The 26,653-nt window shown below is 40.7% G+C and overlaps 2 protein-coding genes across 13 annotated transcripts in view; both read left to right on the forward strand.

Moving 5' to 3' along the window:
- The window catches only part of ZMYND8 (zinc finger MYND-type containing 8), a 122,407-nt gene extending 101,104 nt beyond the window's left edge, over positions 1 to 21,303 (forward strand). For 4 of the 10 annotated variants that reach the window (XM_074970057.1, XM_074970056.1, XM_074970060.1 and 1 more), the window contains 7 exons: positions 3,861 to 4,051; positions 6,262 to 6,342; positions 8,030 to 8,108; positions 14,003 to 14,242; positions 14,403 to 14,560; positions 15,903 to 15,992; positions 19,810 to 21,303. In XM_074970057.1, the coding sequence (XP_074826158.1) occupies positions 3,861 to 4,051; positions 6,262 to 6,342; positions 8,030 to 8,108; positions 14,003 to 14,242; positions 14,403 to 14,560; positions 15,903 to 15,992; positions 19,810 to 19,911 (941 nt within the window). In that variant the 3' untranslated portion in view covers positions 19,912 to 21,303. The remainder of the gene's footprint in view (positions 1 to 3,860; positions 4,052 to 6,261; positions 6,343 to 8,029; positions 8,109 to 14,002; positions 14,243 to 14,402; positions 14,561 to 15,902; positions 15,993 to 19,809) is intronic. The other 6 variants (XM_074970061.1, XM_074970062.1, XM_074970063.1 and 3 more) reach the window with 3 other exon arrangements.
- A 1,974-nt stretch (positions 21,304 to 23,277) lies between these two features.
- LOC141997659 (uncharacterized) overlaps positions 23,278 to 26,653 on the forward strand; it is a 51,285-nt gene continuing 47,909 nt past the window's right edge. For 2 of the 3 annotated variants that reach the window (XM_074970090.1, XM_074970091.1), the window contains exon 1: positions 23,284 to 23,414. The gene's annotated coding sequence lies outside the window, so the exon portion shown is untranslated. Of the gene's footprint in view, positions 23,415 to 26,653 lie in introns of all 3 variants that reach the window. The other variant, XM_074970089.1, reaches the window with a different exon arrangement.

Raw genomic sequence — 26,653 nt, forward strand, 5'->3', positions numbered from 1 at the left:
TTTAGAATCATTAACCCTTACTTTAATTACAATAAGTTTGCATACTTGTGCCATTGTCAACCATCACAGCTCTAGAAGAGTGAACTGAATTATTTTCTGGATCATAGAATCATAGAACTATAGGGCTGGAAGGGACCTCAGGAAGTCATCAGGTCCAGCCCCCTGTGTTGAGGCAGCCATCAGGACCAAGTATACCTAGACCAGTGATACTAAGACTGAGGCTTGGGAGCTGCAGGTGGCTCTTTAATGTGTCTCCTGCGGCTCTTTGCAGCTCATGATATTAAAACATTGTGTGATTTAATTATTAACCAATCTAAGTTATTACCCTATCAGGATTCTTTTACTATGTTATTAATCAGCTGTAGTTGATAAAATAATACTTGTTCAGAATAACCAAGACTATCTAGATAGGTAGTAGTAAATGAAATAATGAATTCACACGACTGTGGCTCTTTTGGGTAATGTTATTCACTAATGTGGCTCTTGAACCACTGAGGTCTGAGTATCACTGACCTAGACCATACCTGAAAGGTGTTCGTCAGCCTGTTTTTGATAACCTCCCCTGATGGGGATTTCACAACCTCCGTGGAAGCCTATTTCAGAGCTTAATCACCCTTGTAGTTAGGAAGCTTTTCCTAGTATCTAACCTAAATCTCCCTTGCTGTAGATTAAATCCATTACTTCCTTTCCTACCTTCTGTGGGAAACGGCTCCTGCAGGCGAAGGGGCTGCAGGGTCGTGCTGGCTGCTGCTTCCCACAGCTCCCATTAGCCGGGAACAGAGAACCGCAGCCACTGGGAGTTGCGGGGGGGAGCCTGCAGAAGGTCAACGTCCGCAAAATGTCTACTGGCCCTCAATCAGATTACCCTGATGGGCCGCATGTGTGCCGCAGGTTGCCCACCACTGCTTTAACATATTTGAAGATTGTAATCAAGTCCACCTTCAGTCTTTTCTCCAGACTAAACATGTCCAGTTTTTAATCTTTCGTCATAGGTGAGGTTTTCTAAACCTTTTATTATTGTTGTTGCTCTCCTGGACTCTCTCCCAATTTGTCCACCTCTTTCCTGAAGTGTGGCAGTCAGAATTGGACACATGACTCCAGCTTGAGGCCTCACCAGTGCCGAGTAGAGCAGGACAGTTACCTCCTATGTCTTACATGTTACATTCTTCTTAATACACCCCAAAATGATACTTGTTTTTTCACAGCTGCATCACATTATTGACTCTTGTTCAATTTGTAATCCCCTGTAACTCCCAGATCCTTTTCATAGGTGCTACCACTTAGCCAATTATTCCCCATTTTGTAGCTGTGCATTTGATTTTTCCTTCCTAAATGAAGTACTTTGTATTTGTCTTTATTGAATTTCATCTTGTTGATTTGAGACCAATTTTTCAAGGTAATTTTGAATTCTAATCCAGTCTTCCCAAGTGCTTTCAGCCCCGCCCAGTTTGGTGTCATCCACAAATTTTATAATATATTCTCCACTCCATTATCCAAGTCATTACTGAAAATATAGAATAGTACTGGACCCAGAACTAATCCCTGCGGTACACAAGATACATTCTCCCATTTTGACAGTAAACCATCTATTATTACTCTTTTGAGTACAGTCTTTCAAGCTGTTGTACATCCACTTTATGATAATTTCATCTAGACTACATTTCCCTAGTTTGTTTATAAGAATGTCAGGTGGGACTGGATCAAAAGCCTTACTAAAATTAAGATATATTACTTCTACTGCTTCCCCCCATCCAGTAGGCCAGCAGCCCTGTCAAAAAGGGAAATTAGGTTGGGTCTGCATTATTTATTTACAAATTCATGTTCGCTATTCCTTATAACTTTGTTATCTTCCAGGTGCATACAAATTGATTGTTTAATAATTTGTTCCAGTATCTTTTCAGGTATCACATTAAGATGACTGATCTATAATTCCCTAGGTCCTCTTTGTTTCCCTTTTTTAAGTGTGTTTGCCCTTCTCCAGTCCTCTGGTACCTCCCCCAACCGTCAGGAGTTATCAAAGATAATTGCTAATGGTTCCAAGATTGCTTCAGCTAGTTTCTTAAGTACTTTAGGGTAAATTTCATCAGGCCCTGCCAACTTGAATACATCGAACTTGTCTAAATATTCTTTAAGCTGTTCATTCCCTATTTTGGAGAAATATTTTCCCTATATGTGAACAGAATTGTCAACTATATGTTCTAGTTGCATGACTCCCTTTGTGTCCCCTTTTTCTTCAAATTGGGCCTCAGTTACACCTGGACAAGCCACAGAAGGCTGAGTCACACATATGTAAATACATGTTGCACATATGTAATTTGAGGATATGATTGCACAGGTGTTAAAAAGGCAGCATTTGGGTTGTGGAATCTTTTTTGCTGGCAATGATACATGAGCCAGGAAGAACCCAACTTAACTCTCAGGTCCCAGGCTGAGTTCGTGACACCGTCAATTAAAAATGTGAAACAGAAATAACTTTTTACTTGTAAACTGAGCAAATTTGATACAGAAAATTCACTGAGAAAAATAAGTGTGGAACCCCTGTGAAATCCTTATTTTTTAATAAAGAGTAGAATCATACTTAAAAATAAGTGCTTAATGTCTAGATTAAGTTTTAATATTCAGCATATTTGGACAAGATCACAAATTATACCCAAACTATTTTTGTTCCATTTTACATATCCTGTGTTAGAAGTATATTGGACTGGAAATTATTTTTGGTATACTAATTTTGATGTATATTAAATTGGCACAGGTAAAAGAATGCTGCACAGAGAAAACTTGGCAAACTTCTTTCAGTTGTAATGATTACATTTTAAACAACTTAGGGGTCCTTCATATCAGCAGTTGTTTTGAAAAAAAATTAGGTTCGAAGACTTTGTCTTAACAAAAAGGATTGAAGCATCTTAATCAATAGGGATCAAATTGTGATACCCTTATTCACATTGACTAGTACTTATTCCTGAAGAAGCCCCATACTAACAAGCATGAGCAAGGGTATGTCAAGTCTGGCTCTAGGTTTACAGTATAGAAATTAGCAATTTTGTGTTTAATTCAGTTACATCTGACATCACAATCCCCACTGTTCAAGCAGTTGATGGCCAAACTAGCTCACTGTTGATTTGGACTTAGATATGGCAAAAATTCCTCATGAAGGGGTACTTAAAACTAACAGCCGTGATGATGATGGCATTAATCACAAAGGAATGGAAGTAATGTCAGGAAATGAGACCAAAGCGTGCTTGAGAACGTGCTGTATGATGGCTCAGAGAGCATGTTTTCAAAGGCAAAAAAATCCTGTCAGTCAGCATTTCTGAGGCAGTTTACTGTGGCTAACAAAGCCTTGTACCAGAGACAAATGGATACTAGAGCATGCAAACTTCAGGCACCCTTTACAGTGATTCCAAGATGGAACTTTCATATTGTATATATGGTGGTAGCTGCTGGAAGCACAGCAGGCTGGAAATCTAGTAATTGGGCCTCTGAGAAGCAGGTTGAGGGAATCCTGGAAACTCAAGTGGGACACAGATTCACAGGAAATAATTGTACTGTGACCAGAATTGAAAGTGGCAAGCCTCTAAGCTGTGTCTGCATATTTACCTATAGGTCACATATAAGAGCCAAGCAAATGATTAATAAGGGCACTGGAGCATTATTTCATGAATATTACAGTTTTATAAATAATAGTAGCAAAAGCATTCATAACTTAGATTAGTGAAATGGCTAGATGCATCCATTTACTTAAGGATGCCTGTCATCAGCAAGCTAATAAACAGTTTTTTAGCTGTTTGCCTATTAATTAACTTATTTAAGTGGTTAATGTATACAGTGATTTAGTTTATTTGTATGTTTTATTTTCTTAGCTGTACAGCAAAAAGAGATCACCCAGAGCACTTCCACATCAACTATCACCTTAGTTACAAGTACTCAGCCTGTTTCTATGGTTACCAGTTCTGGATCTTCAAGTACACTTTCTTCTTCAATTAATACAGATTTGCCAATAGCAACAGCTTCAGCTGATGTGGCAGCAGATATTGCAAAGTACACTAGCAAAGTAAGTTCTTGAGCAGGGTTTTCTTCAAAAAATTATTTTGAAATAATTTGTGTCTCAACAGATTGTAAGGCCCTTATTAAAAGTGCTATAATTTGCTGAAATTTGGAAGAATGATTTATTATCTATTTCGGCTGGTATTAATAAGGTCACAAACTAAAAGACTTTGAAACATCAATCGTACTCAGAAAGATGAATTTCAAACGAAGGTTTTATTTTAAGCATGGCGAGTTATGTCATATCATTCCCCCCTTGAACTCTCAGGACACTGATCTAAGCAATATGGACCAGGTTTAATTTTTAAAAAATGGGAGAGAGAACAAGGTACACTAAAGATTTGTTCCTTTTTGTTCTTCAAAGGCCAAATTCTGGTTCTGTTGACTTCAGTGGGACCAAACTTTAAGCCTAAAAAGCTTGTCTCCAGTGCAACTAGAAGTCAGCAACTTTCACCAGAGGTCTTAATACAGTCCTTTACCATATGGCTAAAAACCATGTGTTAAGTCTTTGAGTCTGATTTGCCCCTCCCACATTTCACTTTTGTGGGACTACTCTTGTGCGTTCTAAAGAGGGGACAGATTAACCAGTAACAGAGAGCATCATGATCCAGTGGCTAGGGTACTGAACTGGAAGTTAGGAGACCCCAGTTCTATTCCTGGCTCTACCGTTGACATGTATGACTATGGGCAAGTGAATTCAATGTTCTGTCCCACATTCCCTATTTGTAAAATGGGCACATTTTGCTTCTGGTTTGGTTCAGCAATCTGTAAATTTTAGCCACAGGTCATATACACTGTACACTATAGTTATTTGACTACCACACTACTATTACAGTAGTGTCTCCTCCCATATCCCAATAACTACTCTCCTTTCTTAAATGATAGGCAATCTAGACCATATTTTTTATATTTCGTCATAGAAGAGTAAATCTATAATCAATCTTAAGAAATAATTCTCATGAACACTGTGGAATTGACTTTCTGTAGATCTCTGTTAAATAAATACATGTGTTCCTATTTTAAAACAATGTATATTTTCACCATATGGAAACTTCATTGAAGGTATAGGTTGGACATTGCTCAAAGAATGAAGGAGTTATGAGTAAGTGTGCGGCCTTATTTGGATGTAATTTATATATACAGTAGAGGTTTGTACATACGATTGGTTTGATTTGATGAAGAACAAAGTTTCTCTTCTAAAAGAAGCATGAGACTAGAGCTTCACGTATATTAGTTGAGAAGAAGTGCAGTATTTTATATATTCAACATTATTTCTTATCTTGGGACTAATACACATGATAATGCATAGAGATTGACTTAATTTTAACTACAATGTAAAATGCAGTTAATATATATACTGTACTTGTGGATTTCTTTCATGTTATTCGGGAATCAGTGCCTCTAGTTACTTGCCAAGATGAAACCTCAGGGCTCTATGGCATTCTTACAACATGTTACCACCAAAGCTGTTCTGTTCATAATTAGGCTTCCCATCTCCACTTCTCTGCCTTTCAGGTCCATTCTGCTGAGTGCATTAAAGAGCACGATTTTTATATACTTCTGTATCCTGCCTTTTTGTAAGAAAGGAGCCAGCAGTCAGTATGGGGTGTGGTGTGATGTGATACACTTGTTGTCATAAAGAAACCAAGCTCGCGATGGCATTTTGTTGGCTAATTGTCCAACAGAGCGGTAATGATGCCATCACTACTACAACCATCCTTTTTAAGAAACTGGTGGATATTGCAGGTTTCAGAGTAACAGCCGTGTTAGTCTGTATTCGCAAAAAGAAAAGGAGTACTTGTGGCACCTTAGAGACTAACCAGTTTATTTGAGCATAAGCTTCCGATGAAGTGAGCTGTAGCTCATGAAAGCTTATGCTCAAATAAATTGGTTAGTCTCTAAGGTGCCACAAGTACTCCTTTTCTTTTTATGGATATTGCAGAATCAGTTGGACAGTTAAAAATACTGTATTTCAGCCTTTTTAAAATCTGGGCTCAGTTTTATATCCCTTGGAAAATCATTTCAAAATCATGATCCAAAATCTCTTCATAATCCTAACTAGAAGTTTTTTTAAATGTACTCTGATAAATGTATATAAAGATATGTGGCATTGTTGACAGCAATATAAGTTTATTCATGCAAGGGAAAAAACGAGTAAAATGAATGTATTGGTCATTAAAAAATAGACTTTGGAAAAAAGTGATTTCTCTTTTTCAGATGATGGATGCAATAAAAGGAACAATGACTGAAATATATAACGATCTTTCCAAAAATACCACTGGAAGTACAATAGCTGAGGTCAGTATTGCTTTCATCAGAGCATATTGCTTTTTTTAAAACTTAGAAAATCATCAAACGTTAAAAAAAAATCCTTTATTTAAATAATATGGAAAACTTGGCCTGTATCCATGCCTAAAAGAAATTCTGAACTAAGGCTGCCTTTGGACCCTAACTTCTTTGCTGTCAAATCTATAACTTTTGTCACAGATACAAGTACCTTTGTTGTTGTTCTGTGGTAGCACCTAGGCGTCCTTGTTAGAGACCATACCACATTATGCTCGGGACTGTACAAACACAGAACATTACCATAAAAAAGTTGAGCACTTCAACCTAGCTCAAGAGGAGATTTTTTTCTTTTTTGGCTGATTTAAGTCCAAAACTACGCTCTATTGTAATGTAGCATTTTATGTTTAGTTTCATTTTGTTTTAGACAGTTGCACTTTCCCATGATCACATTGTAGAAACCGCAGTGTAGCTTTGATATTTCTCTCCAAAGACTCCTGATTATTTTATCATCATTCATCGTTTATTACATCGGATTTTTTTGTTGCAGTGTAAAACTCTGGATTTATTAGATGAAAGGATTGTATTTTGTATTAACTGCTACGGTTAGTAGTTATTTTCAGAGGTGATATCTCACTGCTTTTATGTGTTTTCTTTTAAAAACTGAACAAACTTTATTATGTAATGCAAACTGCCTTAGAACATAAGGAAGAGAAAACTCTGGAGCAGGAGTGACTTCTTTTAACCCAGAAGTGGAGGAGTATGTCTACACAACAACAACAGAAAAGCCCAAGGCGGTGAATCTCAGAGCCCAGTCAATGGACTCAGGCTCGTACTTCGGGGCTAAAAGTAGGAGTATAGATGTTCGGGTTTCAGCGGGACCCCGGGCTCTGAGACCCTTTCCCCTCATTGGTTTTTGCCTGGAACCCGGGCTCCAGCCCAAGCCTGAATGTCTAAACTGCTGTTGTTAGCCAGCTAGGGCAAGGCCCAGTCAGTTGACAAGGGTTCTGAGACTTGCTGCCACTGGTCTTTTATTTTTTGCTGTGTAAAAAACATATCCAAAATCATCCATTTGAGTGATTATGTCCCCAGTCTCTATGCTTCTTAAATTAATAAGAAGCATACTTTAGAATACTTGGGCCATTTAAAAAAAATTATAAGACATAAATAACTACAGTCAAAACTGAGGGATGTGGCTTAGGTTCAGATCAGATACATTTGAAGCCTGACAAATTTTAGTCCAACAGTTTTTAGAGATAAGGTGCCTGATACTCCATTTTCTTACATTTGTGTAAATTGGGAATGACTCCATTGTTGTCAATAGAGTTATGTTGGTGTAAAAATGATGGAAATAAGAGAAGAATAAGACCCAAGTTGAGCAGCATTGTTTTGAGTTTTAAAACAAGTCTCGCCCTTGTTTATGGTAGGAAACACCCGCAAGCAAGAGTTTGCTTTGTATCTCTCTTATTGATGCTTATGGATATTCTGGAACCTTGGTTAATTGGTCAGAATGCTTCAGGCCTAATTCTCATTTACACTTAAGATCTCTTTGCCAGAACAATGTAAAAGAGGCCTTATTGTAAATGAGAATCAGGCCCTTTGTCTCTAAGCCCAATTTTTCTAAATGATTAGGTAGCTACATTTTATATACACCAAATTTGTATTTTCCATTTTATTAAATCTTATCTCTTCGATATTTCAGATTCGTCGTTTGAGAATCGAAATAGAGAAACTTCAATGGTTACATCAGCAGGAACTCTCAGAAATGAAACACAATCTTGGTATGAAAAGTACAGCCTAAAATAATATGATTTCAAGCACTCTGGTGTATGTTTGGTTCATTTATGCAACAGAACAAATTGTCCATGTGTGAAGGGTTAGAAAATAGAACAGAACGTGCTGTGCTGATGCTACTGGGCATGTATCCAGTAAGTTAGACAGTTGCTGTTTTACTGAAAACAGCAGTTAAAAACAGTTTTGAGTTTAACCAGTGAAACAGAGTTAAGTTTGGGAAAAGGTTTCTGAGAAAGAGTATAGTAACCATGTGGATCATTGGATAACCTCTGTTAAGAGACCTAACTTATTAGTGAATGTTTTGACCTATTTATTTTGGGCTATCTGTTGAAAGACACAGTACTAACAGTAATTAGAGCTATGCAAAAAAATTTCAGCAAATAATTCACCAAACAAGCGCTTTTGGTGAACTTAAAACCATTTGCATATTGGTGTTGAATTAGCTGAATTGTTTCAACTGGACCAAAAAGATTGAAATATTTCAGAAATGTCAAAATAAAATGTTTTGTTTTGACCTGACTCAAACTATTTCATTTTGATGAAAGGAGAGGAAACTAGATTCACAAAATGGCCAGGAGTGTGGGAAGGGCCTCCCCTATAACTTTTAGCTCAGTGGTTAGGGAACTCACCTGGGAGACCATGGTTCTGTTCCTCTCTCTGCCTAATGTGGAAAAGGGATTTCAGCACTGGAAGTGAGTTCCCTAACCACTAGATTATCGGCTATTTGGGTCTTTCTCAGTATCTCCTGTGGACACTGTTCCACTTTGTATAAATATAAATAGTTACTGGTTCAAGGACTTGAACTTGGGTCTCCCACATTCTAAGTGAGGATCTCATTTTCAGCCAGCCTCCACTAATGGACCCCACAAGGTTTGGGCCTGCTCCCAATGAAATTGGTGTGTGTGGGGTTATTGGTGACTTCAGATTCTTTTTTGACTCAGTGTAACTGACTCTGCATGCATTCGATGAAGTGAGCTGTAGCTCATGAAAGCTTATGCTCAAATAAATTTGTTAGTCTCTAAGGTGCCACAAGTACTCCTTTTCTTTTGACTCTAGGACAGTGTTTCTCAAATATGGCCACCAGGGGCTTTTCTTGCAACCACAGCCTCCTGGGTGGTGTGGGGGGGTGTAGGGTGGGGGGTGAAAGCAGTGGTTTGGGCCCTGGCCACTTCTGGAGACAGAAAAGCTGGAGGAGCAGACAGCCAGTATGTGTTTCCCACCTTCCCAGGGGTGTGGGGTTGGGCTTCAGCCCAGGGGTGGTGGGTGGCAGGCTCCACCCATGGGCCTTTGGGCTCCATCCCCGGGCTCCATCCTCAGGCATGGGGTTTTGGGCTCCATTCCCTGGCTGTGAGGTGATGGGCTCTGGCCCTGAGCTCAACCTCTCCAATCACCCTTGGCCCGAGTGCCTGTCCCAGTGCTGCACTGCCTCCGTAACCACTTCCCTATTCAGGGCTTAATTTGTCTCTGGGCTTGCTGGGACTGAGTAAGTCTGCTGTGAAAAGTGATATTTGTATTAGGACTGTTGATTAATCACAGTTAACTCACACAATTAACTAAAAAAATTAATTGCGATTAAAAAAATTAATTGCGATTAACCGCAGTTTTAATCGCACTGTTAAACAATAGAGTACCAATTGAAATTTATTAAATATTTTGGATATTTTACTACATTTTCATATGTATTGTATTCTGTGTTGTAACTGAAATCAAAGTGAATATTATTTTTGCTTACAAATATTTGCACTGTAAAAAACAAAAGAAATAGTATTTTTCAATTCACCTCATACAAGTACTGTAGTACAGTCTCTTTGTCATGAAAGTGCAACTTACAAATGTAGAATTATGTACAAAAACCCTGCATTCAAAAATAAAACAATGTAAAATTTTAGAGCTTGCAAGTCTATTCGACATTGGTGAGGCCTCATCTGGAGTACTGTGTCCAGTTTTGGGCCCCACACTACAAGAAGGATGTGGATAAATTGGAGAGAGTCCAGCGAAGGGCAACAAAAATGATTAGGGGTCTAGAGCACATGACTTATGAGGAGAGGCTGAGGGAGCTGGGATTGTTTAGTCTGCAGAAGAGAAGAATGAGGGGGGATTTGATAGCTGCTTTCAACTACCTGAAAGGGGGTTCCAAAGAGGATGGCTCTAGACTGTTCTCAATGGTAGCAGATGACAGAACGAGGAGTAATGGTCTCAAGTTGCAATGGGGGAGGTTTAGATTGGATATTAGGAAAAACTTTTTCACTAAGAGGGTGGTGAAACACTGGAATGCGTTACCTAGGGAGGTGGTAGAATCTCCTTCGTTAGAAGTTTTTAAGGTCAGGCTTGACAAAGCCCTGGCTGGGATGATTTAACTGGGAATTGGTCCTGCTTCGAGCAGGGGGTTGGACTAGATGACCTTCTGGGGTCCCTTCCAACCCTGATATTCTATGATTCCACTCAGTTCTACTTCTTGTTCAGCCAATCGCTAAGACAAACGAGTATATTTACATTTGCAGGAGATAATGCTGTCCTCTTCTTATTTACAATGCAACCAGAAAGTGAGAACAGGCAATTGCATGGCCAGGTATTCAGAACATTTGTATGCCCGTTCATGCTTCGGCCACCATTCCAGAGGACATGCTTCCATGCTGATGACGCTCATTAAAAAAAGAATGCATTAACTACATTTGTGGCTGAACTCCTTGGTGGAGACTTGTATGTCCCGTGCTCTGTTTTACCCACATTCTGCCATATATTTCATGTTATAGCAGTCTTGGATGATGACCCAGCACATGTTGTCCATTTTATACTGCTGGCGGAATTTTGCACCAAAACATTAAAAATTCTGCATCAAAAAATTAAAATTTCTGCACATGATATTATAAAATTCTGCAAAATTCTTCATACTTTATTTGTCAAAATAACACAATATAATCACTCTGGTTTCAATTATTTTGGTAATTTATTTAAACTACTATAAAATGGATGGAGAATGGAGGTGGGGAGCATTGGAGGAAATTCCCAAACCCCCTTGCCTAACAGTAATGTAACTAGGTTTGACTCTTTATCAATAGTTATTAGTCAACAAATATATGCATCCATATTGTCAGTGTTACATCATAGTCAACTGAAGACCAAGTGAGGGCTGGGGAATCAAACTCACATTGCAGTTCAAAAATTTAGACCAATTCTAATCACTAAAGCACAGTCAGCATTTATAAGGCCATCCTGTCCTTTACACCACTCTGGCAATGTAAAGGAGCTTTAAAACTTTTACACCTATTTTATACTCCTAGGGGAATTCACAAAGAGAATGGGAGCAATTCACTAAGAAGGCAGGTTGCTACATCCTGCTCTGCCTGAGGGGACAGTGCCTGTCCCACACCTACCTCTTCAGAAACACTCCGAAGCCCTGCCCCTCCACACCAAATGTGCTGCAATAGCGAGTGAGAGGGACAGAGTATCTCTCTCACACACACACGACTGCACAGCCCCCCTGGGTGGTGATTTACATCTCTATTGGCTGCTTGGAGTGCCCGAACCAACCTGCCTGTGCTGCCTGGGAAAGGGCGCATGACCGTTTTTGCGACTTCCCATTGCTTCCCCATCAGAAGTCATTTTTCTGCGGAGAAGCAAAGAAATCTGCAGGGGACATGACTTCTGTGCCTGCGCAGTGATACAGAATTCCCCCAGGAGTAAAAATTTTAAGAACACTTTCACTGCAGATTTCACAAAATGCAAAGAAGGTATCAATGTGAGATTTCTAAAGATAGCTACAGCACTCGACCGAAGGTTTAAGAATCTGAAGTGCCTTCCAAAATCTGAGAGGGATGAGGTGTGGAGCATGCTTTCAGAAGTCTTAAAAGAGCAACATTCTGATGCGGAAACTACAGAATACGAACGACCAAAAAAGAAAATAAACCTTCTGCTAGTGGCATCTGACTCAGATAATAAAAATGAACATGTGTTTGTCCGCACTGCTTTGGCTTGTTATCGAGCAGAACCTGTCATCGGCATGGACACATGTCCCCTGGAATGGTGGTTAAAGGATGAAGGGACATATGAATCTTCAGCGCATCTGGCACGTAAATATCTTGCTACACTGGCTACAACAGTGCCACGAGAACGTCTGTTCTCACGTTCAGGTGACATTGTAAACAAGCGGGTAGCATTATCTCCTGCAAATGTAAACAAACTTGTTTGTCTTAGCGATTGGCTAAACAAGAAGTAGAACTGAATGGACTTGCAAGCTCTAAAATTTTACATTGTTTTATTTTTGAATGCAGAGTTTTTGTACATAATTCTACATTTGTAAGTTCAACTTTCATGACAAAGAAATTGCACTACAGTACTTGTATTAGGTGAATTGCAAAATACTATTCTGTTTTGTTATAGTGCGAATACTTGTAATGAAAAATAAATATAAAGTGAGCACTGTGCACTCTGTATTCTGTGTTGTAAATGAAATCAATATATTTGAAAATGTAGAAAACGTACAAAAATATTTAAATAAATGGTATCCTATTATTGTTTAACAGTGCAATTAATTGCGATTATTTTTTTTAATTGCTTGACAGCCCTAATTTGTATGTTTGTTAATATCACTTTTCCCAGCAGACTTACTAACTAGAAAGTCTTTAAAAAAAAAAAAAAAAAAAAAGCAACCAGGAAAAAAAAGCAAAAGAAACAATAAGAAAAAAGAAAAGAATGTACAAAGCACCTTGTGTTTCTATTCTGTTTAGGATCAGCAAAGAATAGAGACAACTGTACATTATTTTTATTACTGAGTCTGCAAAAAGAAAACCCTCCCTAAATAAATTATAATGATTTGGACATGTATATGTGCATATTTATTTGTTTTTCCTAAAGTTAATTAAGTATTTTAGGAAAAAATGTCAGAGCGGCCACCAGCAAGAGTTGGTAGCTGCACTCTGAGACCACCAAAAATTTGTTGAGAACCCTTGCTCCAGGATAAAACATTTATTTTAAAAACTGACTGACAGATACTCATCTCTTTATGCTACTCTGGCATTGCAAAGGGGCCAAAACACTGACTTAAACCAGCAGTTGAGGATTCCGCATCATGGGAGATTTTCAGTAAGAATAGAACCAGCATAGCTGGCTATAGGACACCTCTTCCCAGTCCCCACATCTCCACCACCATGTAGTCTAGGAAGTGAGAGCATGGTTAGAGTACTGCTGTACTTCAGTGATCATTGGCTGATGTAATGATTCCTGGGGGAAAGCTGCAGCGAAGCACAAGTTACAGAATTCCTGAATCCCTTTTAAATAACATGTGGTGTTGAACTGGCCTGAGGTCCAGGGGACAAAGTTGTGTAATAGTATCTTATTTCATCCCTTTGTGTCCTGTGAAGCTGTGCTGGAAATAAAGGTTGGGGGACTGAATTTTGGCAGATGCATAATTCTGTGTGTCTATCTCATTTTATTCATCGAAGTAAATATGACTTTCAAAGCTTTCTGGAATCATTTTGGCTTTGGAACTTTAACCTTGTTACAATTATGTCCTGGGAGAGCCGTGTTTGCGAAGACATTCAGACTCTTCTGTCTAAAGGAGCCAGGATACAGAATTGATGGATTTGTGTTTCTGGGAGGGAAGAGTGTGATCCATGGTCCTGTTTATTTGTTGAAAACTAGTTCACAGAGCAGTAGTGAACTCTTGGCTTCTGAGGCCAAAGGCTGTGCAAGGCAGCTGCAGCAGGGGGGGAGTACATCTTTGTACCACATGCAGCACAACTGAGGCATCAAGGAGCTAACTGTAATAGAAATAATAAATAATAATAGAGGGTAAAAATGATGGCCCCAAGATTTTGAGCCTGGTAATTTGCACCTTACCGATGGAGAAATATACACTCATCTTTCTTTGTGTCTCAACTAGAATTGACAATGGCAGAGATGCGGCAAAGTCTCGAGCAGGAGCGTGATCGTTTGATTGCTGAAGTAAAGAAGCAGCTGGAGTTGGAGAAGCAGCAAGCTGTGGATGAAACCAAGAAGAAGCAGTGGTGTGCCAACTGCAAGAAAGAGGCCATCTTCTACTGCTGCTGGAATACCAGCTACTGTGACTACCCCTGCCAGCAAGCTCACTGGCCTGAGCATATGAAATCCTGCACACAGTCAGGTAATCTGCCTCTGGGAAGCCTACCTCTCAGCTGCTCAGAGTGATGAAATACGGGGCCAGTGGAATTGGTGTCCGTTTATGTGTGCACAGATGTGCCAGTGGGGAGGGGTGGATGTGGATTCCAGTGGCTATATTGTATAAAACTTTTTTTTTATTTTAGCTACTGCAACCCAACAAGAAACAGATACAGAAATGAACTCAGAAACATTAAATAAATCGTCCCAGCCCAGCTCCAGTGCACAGCCTCCATCCACAGAAACAGCCAGCACCCCAAAGGAAAAGGACAGTGCAGCTGATAAAAACAAAGACTGTGTTACAGTGAGTATCACTGCAGTCACTTCAGCCTAAGAATGTGTCTGATTTCTCTTAAACCTGAGGCTAAGGCATCCTTGGGACATCAATAATTTTTGGCCCCTTGTACATTTCTAGAGGGTCATTTTGTGAGTGAGATAGGAAATAGTATTTTTCCTCCATCTTGACAAAACTATTACATTTGGAGGGAGAGAAGCAGGATGTCCTCCAGGATCACCCCTTCCCCTCCACTCATCCCCAATAAGACCTTACGTTGACTTGACATCCTTCCAGCCAAGGGGGACTGGACCTGTCTCCCTCCAGGGTCCATCAGTGTTGCTTCTGGTCTGGATCTTTCAAACATAATACAAATTGCCTTCTGGGCTGAGCAATACTGACTGCAGCACTCACAAACACTGCTGGATCTACAGTTAAGAGAACAGCGTGCAAGCATGAAATCCTCCTTGCCATCTACTCTGACAGTGTTCCGCAGGCAAGGGTGAGCAGGTACTCTGATGCAAAGGGCCCCATCACTGCATATACAAGATAAATGTCTATAATAAGGATTCCACTTTATAGGCGGGTTTTGACTAATAACCATTTCAACAGTAATGCTCTTCCTCCCTGCCAAGAAAAGGCTATTAAAGCAACAACTTTATTGGGGGCTGGCCCCTCACAATATCTCCCCCCATCCATTCCCCCACCTCAATGTATATCTCATTGACAATGTTTGAAAATGTTAAAAACAGAAAATATTATGTTGTAAAGTATTGTGATTCCAGCATGATATCTCATTGAGCTAGTCCTCTAGAGTGGGAAGTGTGGTGCACTAGAGAAACCTGTGTTCATTTCTGGCATCATTGGTAACATCTGGAATTAGATCTCCAGGTTTGATGTGGTTTCTAAGGGAGTAACTTGGGGTGGAACCATATTTGAGGAGAGAAAAAGGCAGTGTGTGTTTCACTTGAATGCACTACTAAAACTGGTGAACTCTATTGAGCTTCACTGGCTCAGTTGATGTCCGTACACATTGTTTGTGTCAATACAAACTTCTTTATCATGCGGTGTTATTGCAGGGGGAGGGAGGGAGAAAAGTCAGTTACCTAAGACTTCTGCCATGGAATGTTCCATTTTTTAAATTTAGAATTTCTTTCACATAGTTGTTCTACCTGAAATATCATGCTGTGTACATTGATCATGTTCATAATTTGAATTTTGTTTTAACAAAAGTAACCTGTGAATTCATTAAGATGCAAATTTTTGACACAACATCCAACATAAATTTCATATTATAATAGTAATAATAAATTAGGTGGAATTTATGTAAAAGCTGAGACTTTTACTGAGGTTACCTGTGCTGTCTCTGCAGATAGCAACAGGTGTGACAAGCAACCAGCCTATAAAACTGGTCCAGGTACCGCAGACCACCACCTATATTCCAACTACTCAACCCACAATTGTAAGTACACCATCATCATTTAAAGTCTGCAATAGAACTGCTCCTGGCATTAAAATAGCTCAATATCTTTTGGGGGTCGTTTCCTGTTTGTTGCTGTATCAGGATATGAATTCACTGGTATCAAGTCTCAGTTTGCAGTGCAAAATGCCTTATTTTGCTGTGCAACATTCCATCTTTCTCATGCCTTCCATTTTCATCGTTTGGTTATTACAAGGAACTGGGAAAAGCCACTGGGCATATATACTTAAGGCACTGAGGATAGTCAGACCATCGTCTGCATTAGAATGTTAATGTTGTTTACCCTTTTGATTTTGGTTATTTGACCAAGACATCATGGTAAATATAGCATTTATTTTATGTAGCATCTTTTCCTGTGGTATCCTAAAGAGCTTTGTATAATATTGCTATATTAGAGTTCTAGCCTTATGTTGCAGTAACTATGAAGGCAGAAGGAGCAGCTAATCTGCATTCATCAGTATTGTGTCTCAAATGTGTGTCATCAGGACCTGTGTAACTGAGAGAGGAAATGATGGCTATGTCACTGGGATTATCCCCACTTTTCTTTTTCCACTCCAAATGTGCCAAAGGCACTTTAATCTTCTCCTGGTGCACTCACCAGAGATGAGACGGAATTGAGCTCCATTTAATGTTTAAAGCTCCCTAACATAGCACTTTAAATTCCATGTAATGCTCCCTAATGCTGCACTTTGATTTCAGTGTGGAATCTGAGCTAAAGTTCATCATACCAACAGGGAAAAATGCTAGTGTCTCACTGACACTTAGCATCATATATTCCCCATTTTTGGGTGGTGGACAGTAAAAGTAACTCAGCCAGTGTTCATGTAAGCTGGTTTAGTTCATTTTCATACTGTGATCTTAATGGTTGCTTTGTTATAGAAGTTATTTGTGTTTTTTCATACAGTATTGCACAACCATCGTGTCCCATCCATTAATTCTGTCATTCTGAGGATATTCTTGCTGGATGTCATGATTTACAAAAACAGAAACCCCTTCCCAACAGCTGTTTCATTAATTTAATCACAACTGAGGGCACTCAGCACCTCTTAAGAAAGTACTTAGCACTATTGCAAGGTTGGCCCTATATTACCCTGACAGACTCCCAGAACCAGTGAGAAGCCATGATAACTGTTCTGAAATCAGACTGCAGGCATCAAACCAAGTTAGTTTCTTTGTGAAAGAATATCCTAAATTGGCCTCTTCGAGCATTCAGGAAATGGCAGTAACTTCCACAACTGACCTACTGAATATGGAGTGTGTATGTGACTTGAATAAAAAGGAATCTGAAAACCCTAAAAGGTTTTAGGTTCTTGCTTGTACGTGCACATACTTGCATCTGCTCTGCACAGCTGCAAACAACTTGTGTGTGCTAATACAGCCACGTATCCTTTAAATAGTCTAATGCCTGAGCATGCACAAATGTGTACTTTTGTGGAGAGGCTTTGCTGAAAATTTAACTCTGAGGAAATAACCACAACACATTTAAGGAGTCTTAACACATACCACACCTTGATCAGTAAAACAGGGATTAAAAATTAGGACTATTCCTATCTGAATATGTGTTTTTAAAAGATCCAGATAGCAAATTTAAGTTCCTTACTTTTACTACTAATAGACACTTTTCTAGGGGCGTTCTCAACTTGCTCCAGAATTATAAATTACGTCAACATAGCTACATCCATCAGGGGTGTGAAAGAACCCACACCCTCACCAACGTAGCTATGCCGACCTAATCCCCAGTGCAGCTATGTCATTGGAAGAATGTTTCCATCAATGTGGCTAACTTCATTCAGGGATGTGGTTGGTGTTCCTACACTGATGGACAAACTCCTTCCATCGATATAGGCTGTGTCCATGCTACAGGTTAAGCCAGCATATGCTGGCGCAGGCTATGTCTACACTTGAACTTTTGTTGGTCAGTGGTGTGAAAAAACACACTCCCGCCAACATAGCTACTGTCACTCATTGGGGGTGGTTTAATTATGCTGATGGGAGAGCTACACGGAAGACCTTACTGTGGTGTAGCAGCAGCAGTACAGCTGTGCCACTATAAGATCTCTAGTGTAGACATAGTCTCTGTAGCATAGACACAGTCTCACTTTCTAGTTCTCTAACTACCAATTGGTTTCCCACTTGAGGGTCCTTACTCTGAAGGGCTTCCAATAAACCTTTGCACATCTAAAGTCATCCTGATTACTAAATGGCTTTAGTCTTGAGTTTACTTAGCAAACTTATTCCATGTTTGGTTTTTTATTCTTCTTGGAATCAAAACAGTGCTAAATCTGTCATCTTTCCATTTCTGCGGAAATGTTGCAGCTTCTGCAATGAACTGAATTTATCACAAATATTCCAGCTTTTGAAGTCCTACCTAGCCAGGACAATAGCTACATTTGCTGAATACTACCAAGTCACCAGTATAAAACACTGTGGAAAATGTGCATTTCTTCTTCTGTCTTCTGTGGAGTTTTATATCCCATGTCAGAGGGAAGACTTGTGCATCCCTTTCAATTCCCCAAAAAGCCTTTGCTCCTTGTTTCTTTCCCTTTAAAACCTTCTGAACTGAAACTGATGCAGCTATTTGATCACCAGTTGGGCTTCAGAAGAAGTGTGTCAGAATATAGTTTACAGGTTGCTCAGTACTGCAGCTTCCAAACTGACTTACGTTTCTGGAGGAAGGTTAAAGTACAGAGATCTGGTTCCCAGGTCTGCCAGAGATTTGGTGTGACCTTGAGCAAGTCACTTAACCTTTTTGTGCCTCTGTGTGTCTAGCGTCTCTAGCTATAGAATAAAATACCTACCAGACAGGGTGTCATGAGACTCAATTTGCAAATGTGTATAAAGCACTTTGACACCTTCAGTTGGAAACCGTGACAGAAGTTCAAAGTTTTATTCTAAATTAATGTATTTACTGAGCTGTGTCTACACTATGGACCGTACAGCGGCACAGCTGTACCGCTACAGCTCTTCCGCTGTAAGGTCTCCTGTGTAGCCGCTCTTTGCCAGCAGGAGAGAGCTCTCCTGCCGGTATAATTAAACCACCCTCAATGAGCAGCCTTAGCTGTGTTAGCAGGAGACACTCTCCTGCCTACATAGCGCTAGCCACACCAGCACTTTTGCTGGTGAAAGTTATGTTGGTACAGGGGTGTGGTTTTTTAACAAGAAAAGTTTTACCGACAAAAGTGGTAGTATAGACAAAGCCTAAGAGTGGCAAAAGGCAATTCCCAATAATAGTAGGGTTTTGTTATTAATTGATTTGTGCAAAGTATGTTTGCAGTATTATAAATGCTATTGTTTTTATCCAAACATATATTTTTCATTCTCACCTGTGTGTAAGCGCACACGGGGGGGGATCTTTTCTGGGGAGAACAGAATGTAACTGTGAAACCCTAAATGCACCTGTAAACTCATATGTTTTGTATTCCAATTCAATTAGTCACAAATATGTTTTTCCAGGTAACAAAGCATTTTCACAGTCCCCTTCTGTATTAGTTTCGGGAAATGTACCACTGGATGGGCTAACACTGAGAACTGAATTCTTCAAGAATAGGCAGAATACTTACAGTGACCATAGGAACCACCTGTCCCTGTGTATAGCATAATAATTGGCTGTAGGGAAGTTGAGGAGATGTTACACTCTGCCTTTTGGTGGGGCAAAAATGTGGTAAGAAAAGGTGATAAATCTTAAATAAAAGATCCTACTTCTAGTTTTTCACTGGAAAATAATGGGCTCTATTTCTGTGGTGGTGTGAATGTGACCTTTAATATAACAATATGTGTTTTGCTTGGTTTTAATCCACAGACCATTCCTGTAGTGGTAAGTCCTTCTGCTGGGACAGTGGCAATGAGAACTGGAGTTCAGTATGTTCAGACCACAATGCCAGTCCAAGTACGAAGAGTCTAACTACTAACAAGAAGCCCAGGCGACTGTTGGAATAAATAACTAATAAAAATCTGTCTAATAGAAATGTGAAATAAACACAGTTCTTTGGATTAACCTCAAAGGTTCAGACTTTAGCTTTGTATATGTGTACAAAGCATTAACTACACTACATTAATGTAAAGCATTAGCGCTGGCTTTAAAAAGCTGAGGACAGGTAAGATCCATGTTAAATCTATGCTTCGGTTGTAAATAATGTACAATTTGTGGATGTCATTAAAGTTAGAGTACCATCTCCTTTTTATATTTGTATTGACTTTAACTTATAAAGAGTGTTTGAAGTTGGTAAAGGAAAGACTAAAACAGCCTTATCATGAACGAACATTGAAAACTGGACTTAAGGAACTGCAGTTGCACATAAAATCACTTACTTTTTAGTTATCAAGAGAGAATCTGATCATCTTAATTTGCATTTGGTAATTAAAACAATTGTGCACTTTGAAACTCAATTAAAATATCTTTTTGTGCAACTAAAGTTAAAAATGTACCTTTTAAAAATTCATTTTATTAGGCAAATTATGAAATTTCCAATCTGTGGACCTGAAGTACACAAAGAGGGTATTTTTTGTTTTTTTACAGTGACCAGACTGTTAAAAATGATATTGTTTACAGGAAACAGCTTAAATTTCATTCAGCCTAACAGCAGAAGAGTAGAAAGAATAATACCAACTAGTTGGTAACGATTTCTGATCAGTAGTATCAGATGTGAGAAAGGTGGATTTTTTTCCTATGGTTCATAGTTCAGTTTTTTTTAAAATCCTCTATAAAGAACTTTGAAATGCTTTTCAAATGGAACAAGAACTTGATTTGGAGAAGACTATGTATCAGGAAACATGGGCAAAGGACTTTTGATGCTGGGCTAGAGCATGTATTATTTATATGATGGAATTTATGTTTTTATGTAAGCATGAAACAGTACAGTATGAGAGAAAGTAACCCATGAAAATTCTGTCTGTTACACTTATACTGTAGTATCATTTTGTATGTTGTGTAAAACGAAAGCATTGAACAAAGCAAAGGTGATGTATGTATATGAGAAAATTAACTGTATTATATCATTCCAGTACATTTTGTTGTACATTTTAGTCATGTTGATTTCTCCCATTGTTTATAAAAGGATGCAGTTTGTACAGTCTCCAGCTAGATACCCACATTAGAGGAAGAAAAAAATCGAGAACAGAATATTCGTGAATTGCAGTTGTGTCAAAAATAGCCTAGCTGGCCTTATTTGTGAAGCATAATTGCTTTTAGCATATGGAAGTATTTTTTCACATTTTCTTTGTATAAAATTTGTATTAAACTTAAATATCTTTTTGATTATTGTGTTTCTTTGTGACTGAGACAGGTGACACACTCTATGCTTTGGGTTTCCCCAGTTTTTCAGGAATCGTCACAATTTTTTATTAAACTGTTTTAGAAAAATGGTTTGTGTTCCTAGATCTCCGGTTTCCTTCTATCTGGATGAATGTTTATTTCTGCAGTGTCCAGATCATGAAAATTTTCTTCATGTAGGATCTTCAGATTGAGAAATTTGGCGGCTTGACCAATGACCAAGTCTAGTCCAAGATGAGAACAAACAAAGCTATGTTTGCAATTTGTCCAGTGAACAAGGGGCCACTATGCATAAAATGTGCAGTCACCTTCATTTTTAATAGAGATGTATGCCAGGGAGACTACAGGCCCCAGCATTAATTGTTCTAACACCTGATCACTTGGATCAGGGCTAAGCATCACATGCCATTTATTGTCTCTACAAATTGTATCCATATGTTTAAAAATGAGGGTGGCTGTTGGTTATATTGCAGAACTTGTAGGGAAAGCCATATTTTGGCAACCCAGCTTTACAGACTTAATGTGCTCACTAATTGCCATGTCCCAAATTAATATATTAAAAGAGCTGCAATGAAACTGAATATAATTAAGAGAAACAGTCTTACCAACTCATGATTTTGTGAGGCGCACAGTATTTGTTGTCTGTTTAAAAGCACCAGTTTGTGGAGTGATGTTATTACACAAGAATGTCAGCATACTTTTTAAAATAAGTGTCTAGTCCTCATGGTCTCAAAGAAAAGCGTAAAAGCGTTTAAAAAAGTGAACCATAAAGGCTCAAAAATCAGAAGGCAAATGCCAATCCTTCTCCTTCCCCTTCCCTCCATATTACTGTTTTAAAAATCCCATTACTTTGAAGCCAATTTCATGTTTTGGGGCTTGTCTCATGATTTTTAATTGCTTAAGATGGATAATACTGTAAAGTTAAGAGTTCCAGAAAGAGGAATGACTTAGCAGGTATATTCTAGGCTCCCACACAGTTTTAACTTAACCTGGTAACATTTTAAAACTACAAACTTCCTTGTCTTCACTAAGATTTTAGCTCATGTTAGTTATGAGGTAGGAACATACCTTTTTTCTGAGTGAAGGATAGCTCTGATTTTTAACTATTACTGAACAAAGTCATTATGTTGCCTTGTACTAATGTGTGAGAAGGAGAAGGTTGGGCCAGTCTACACTGCACAGTTGTGTTGGCATAATCATGTCGGTCAGGGGTATGAAGAAAAAACCCCACTCTCCCTAGCTGACATAACTGTGTCAGCAAAACCCTCACTGTAGACACAATTGTGCTGGCAAAAGAGTGCTTCTGTCAGCAGAGCTAATACCATTTGGGGAGGTGGTTTACTATGCCCAGTCAAAAATGGACCCTGGCTCTCCAGTCAGCACTGCTGACCAGGTCATTAAAACTCCAGTCTCAGCAGGGCTAAATGGCTATGCGTGGCTCCCAGAAATGGCTGGAATGTCCAGCTTCTAGGCACAGGAGCAGCCAGGGGGGCTCTGTGCACTGCCCCCACCTTGAGCGCAAGCTCTGCAGCTCCAATTGGCTGGGAACCGCAGCACCTGCACGCAAGGACAGCGTGTAGAGCCCCTTGGCCCCTCTGCCTAGGAACCGGACATGCCGGCTGCTTCCAGGAGCTGCCTGAGGTAAGTGCCACCCAGCTGGAACCCAAACCCCCTCCTGTACCGCATCCCAGGTGAGAACCCCCTCCTGCACCCAAACTCCCTCCCAGAGACTGCACCTCAGCCCTTCACCCCCTCCTGCACCCCAACCCCCTGCCCCAGGTCAGAACGCCCTCCCACACCCTAACCCCCTCCCAGAGCCATCACAGCCCCCACACCCTAACCCCTGCCAAGTCCCCTCCTGCACCCAAACTCCCTCCCAGCACCCACACCATTCCCCCCCCCACACACACACGCCCTAACTCCCAGCCCTTCACCCCCTCCTGCACCCCAAACTCCTGCCCCAGCCAGATTAAAGTGAGGGAAGAGGGAGTGGGCGGCGCCTCCAAGAAGGGGCAGGGCCGCGGGGGAAAGGTGTTCCGTTTTGTCTGGGGTGAGAAAGTTGGCAAGCGTCGGGCCCGCACCTCAGGGGGTCGCTCTTACCTCCGCACTGGCCCGCCGGGGGGCACCAAGTCCAGGTACAGTAAGTGGGTTTTGGTGGTTTTATTTCGAACCCGCCAGGGCCAGGCCAGGCCAGGGCTGTCAACCCGGGCAGCTGTAAGGCGCTTTGTCCCGCCAGAGAACGCTACCACCCCCCGGACTCCGACCCCCGAGCGGGTGAGGCGCGGCCACCCCGGCAGACGAAGCTCGGACGGGCTCGAGTTAAACACCGCCCGCCCCCGGCGTTTCCCGGCTGCCCTCGAGGCAAAGCGCTCCCACGAGCGGGCCCCTCAGTCCAGCCGGGCCCAACCGAGGCCGCCCGCTCCCACGGCGGGGGAGGGGGGCACGACTGGGCGCGTGAAGGTGGCGGCGGCGGGCGCCTTCCCAGGTGCTCCTGCCCCGCCCACCCAGCCACCTTGATGGGCTTGCGGAGGGAGCTGTGGGGGGGTTAAGAGCGGATTGGGCGATTGCCCTGGTTGGTTGGCGGGAGGGCGGCCCCGGCTCGTTAGCGGCCCCTGCGCGCGCGGTGGCCGCCCTGCGGCAGCCTGTCAAGTGCTCCGCTCGTCTCTCGGTGTCCTTCGCGCGGCGGCGGCGGCGCCAAGCTGGGCGTTTGCCTGCGGCGTGGGGCGCCAGGGAGCGGTTGGGTTGGGCCCCTCCCTGCAGGCGCCCGGCTGCCTGGCCGGGGGGGTGGGATGGTGTTTCACACGGCGGGGCTAATGATGGCGTTTTGTTGCCATCATGTGGCTGCATGTGGGAACTAAAATAAAGTAAAAGCGCGGCCAAAAAAACACAAAACAACAAACCCACACAAAACCTTTATAAGGGAGAGATGGAAGGCAACAACAGTCTAACACTGGGGTAAATCCAGGGAACTCCCTTTGCAAATTTTTTTTTTTTTTTGCAAAGCATTAGTTAGCTCAAAAGAAGCAATTTTGTATATCGACATAAGAATGGCCATACTGGGTCAGACTCAAGGTCCCTCCAGCCCAGTATCCTGTCTACTGACAGTGGCCAATGCCAGGTGCCCCAGAGGGAGTGAACCTAACAGGTAATGATCTAGTGATCGCTCTCCTGTCATCCATCTCCACCCTCTGACAAACAAAGAATAGGGACACCTTTCGTTACCCATCCTGGATAATAGCTATGAATGGACTTAACCTCCATGAATTTATCCAGTTCTCTTTTAAACCCTGTTATAGTGCTAGCCTTCACAATCGCCTCAGGCAAGGAGTTCCACAGGTTGACTGTGTGCTGAGTGAAGAAGAACTTCCTTTTATTTGTTTTAACCTGCTACCCATTAATTTCATTTGGTGGCCCCTAGTTCTTATGGGAACAAGTAAATAACTTTTCCTTATTCACTTTCTCCACACCACTCATGATTCTATATACCTCTATCATGTCCCCCCTTAGTCTCCTCTTTTCCAAGGTGAAAAGTCCTAGCCTCTTTAATCTCTCCTCATATGGGACCTGTTCCAAACATCTAATCAGTTTAGTTGCCCTTTTCTGAACCTTTTCTAATGCCAGTATATCTTTTTAGAGATGAGGGGACCACATCTGTACACAGTTTTCAAGATATGGGCGTACCATGGATTTATATAAGGGCAATAAGATATTCTCCGTTTTATTCTCTATCCCTTTGTTAATGATTCCTAACATCCCGTTTACTTTTTTGACTGCCTCTGCACACTGCGTGGATGTCTTCAGAGAACTATCCACGATGACGCCAAGATCTTTCTCCTGATTAGTTGTAGCTAAATTAGCCCCCATCATATTGTATGTATAGTTGGGGTTATTTTTTCCAATGTGCATTACTTTACATTTATCCACATTAAATTTCATTCAACAGTATTCTGAATTAAATTTGTGTTGAGATTATTCACATGCTGGTGATGGGCCACAGTTTGGTTTCACAAAATCAAAAGCAGAGGTGGTTCAGCTCTGGATTAGGTTTTAATTGAATGATTAGCAACTTGTGGAGAGAGAGCTAATAAAACATATTTCTGGTTTTGGTACCTCTTGCCCAACTGTTATATGTGATTTAAGCACTATTGCTTGGCCCTATACAATACACAAAGCGTTTGCTTGCTGCCTAAAAGATGCAGTTAAGTGAAGATGTATGGATAGACCCTGAGGATGATGTCAGTTTAGGAAAACTAGGTGTTGCATGCATTTGAGTGTTCCTGAGGCTCACAGAAGAAGTGGCTCTTTAAAAGGGATTTGAATAAGAGGGTTGGGGGCTTTCAGTACTGGGGTTAGCAGATCATTCTGTGTATAAACAACATGGAAGGAGGTGTAAAAAATGGAAGTGGGAGAAGAAAATAAAGGTGATGGAGGGGATGGTGTCACCAGTTGAGCAAAGGAGACAAGAAGGCGAATACAGTAAGAAACTGATACGTAAGCCAGGGTGGAGCTTTGTAGGGTCTTGAAGCTGAGAACTTAAAATTTGATGGACTGGCAAAAGGAAAAGCAGGGGAGATATTGGAAGAGGAATGACAATGGCTGTTTTGTGCTGAATTACACTGTAGCCAAAGGCAGTGTTTGCAAGGAGGAGGTGGGGAACCAGGCTTTTCTGCGTATGGTCCCTCTCCTCCACCCAATAGAAAAACTACCTGAAACTTGGCTCTTGGGGACCATGTGGATTCCAGCCTGGCCTGGAGCCATGCTGAGCTGAGAATCCCCCTACAGCTCTGGCACTTTTAGCTGCACTTTTATCATCCATAATTCTGAAGACAAGATGCCACTTTACATTTGGCGACAGTTTAGCCAGTTACTTTGCATTGTTGGGGGTAACAGATGTGCTCAGAGCTACTCTTACTGCTACTCTTACTCATTTTTCCAAAGAAAATATTAATAAATACCCAATGGGAAAAGGTGAAAATTGACCAGGTTTGGGTTTTTTTTACATTCATTTACACAAAATGCCCTAACATACACAATACACTTGTTATATAACTTAGCATCTTTGTTTTTAAATACTACAACTATTCAAGTTTAGAGTCATGGCATGCAGGTAAACACCAGAGTAAACAATGGTAGAGACGAGATCTATATCATTTATTACTGTAGTGAAAGTCTGTGCATAATTATTGTAGTGAATCTTTTGCATGATGTCCCATGTGTCTGTTGAATACCTGAGGTGAAGACCTGTGCCCTATTGAAGTTAGTAGAAGTTTTGCCACTGACTTAAAGAATGAAATCCTGGTTCCACTGAAGTCTGTAGAATGTGGACATAAGAACAATTAAGTAAAGAAAGTCCCAGCAGCCAGAAAGGAGATGG

This window comes from Natator depressus, chromosome 13, assembly GCF_965152275.1.
Source record: "Natator depressus isolate rNatDep1 chromosome 13, rNatDep2.hap1, whole genome shotgun sequence".
Classification (NCBI taxonomy): Eukaryota; Metazoa; Chordata; order Testudines; family Cheloniidae; genus Natator; species Natator depressus.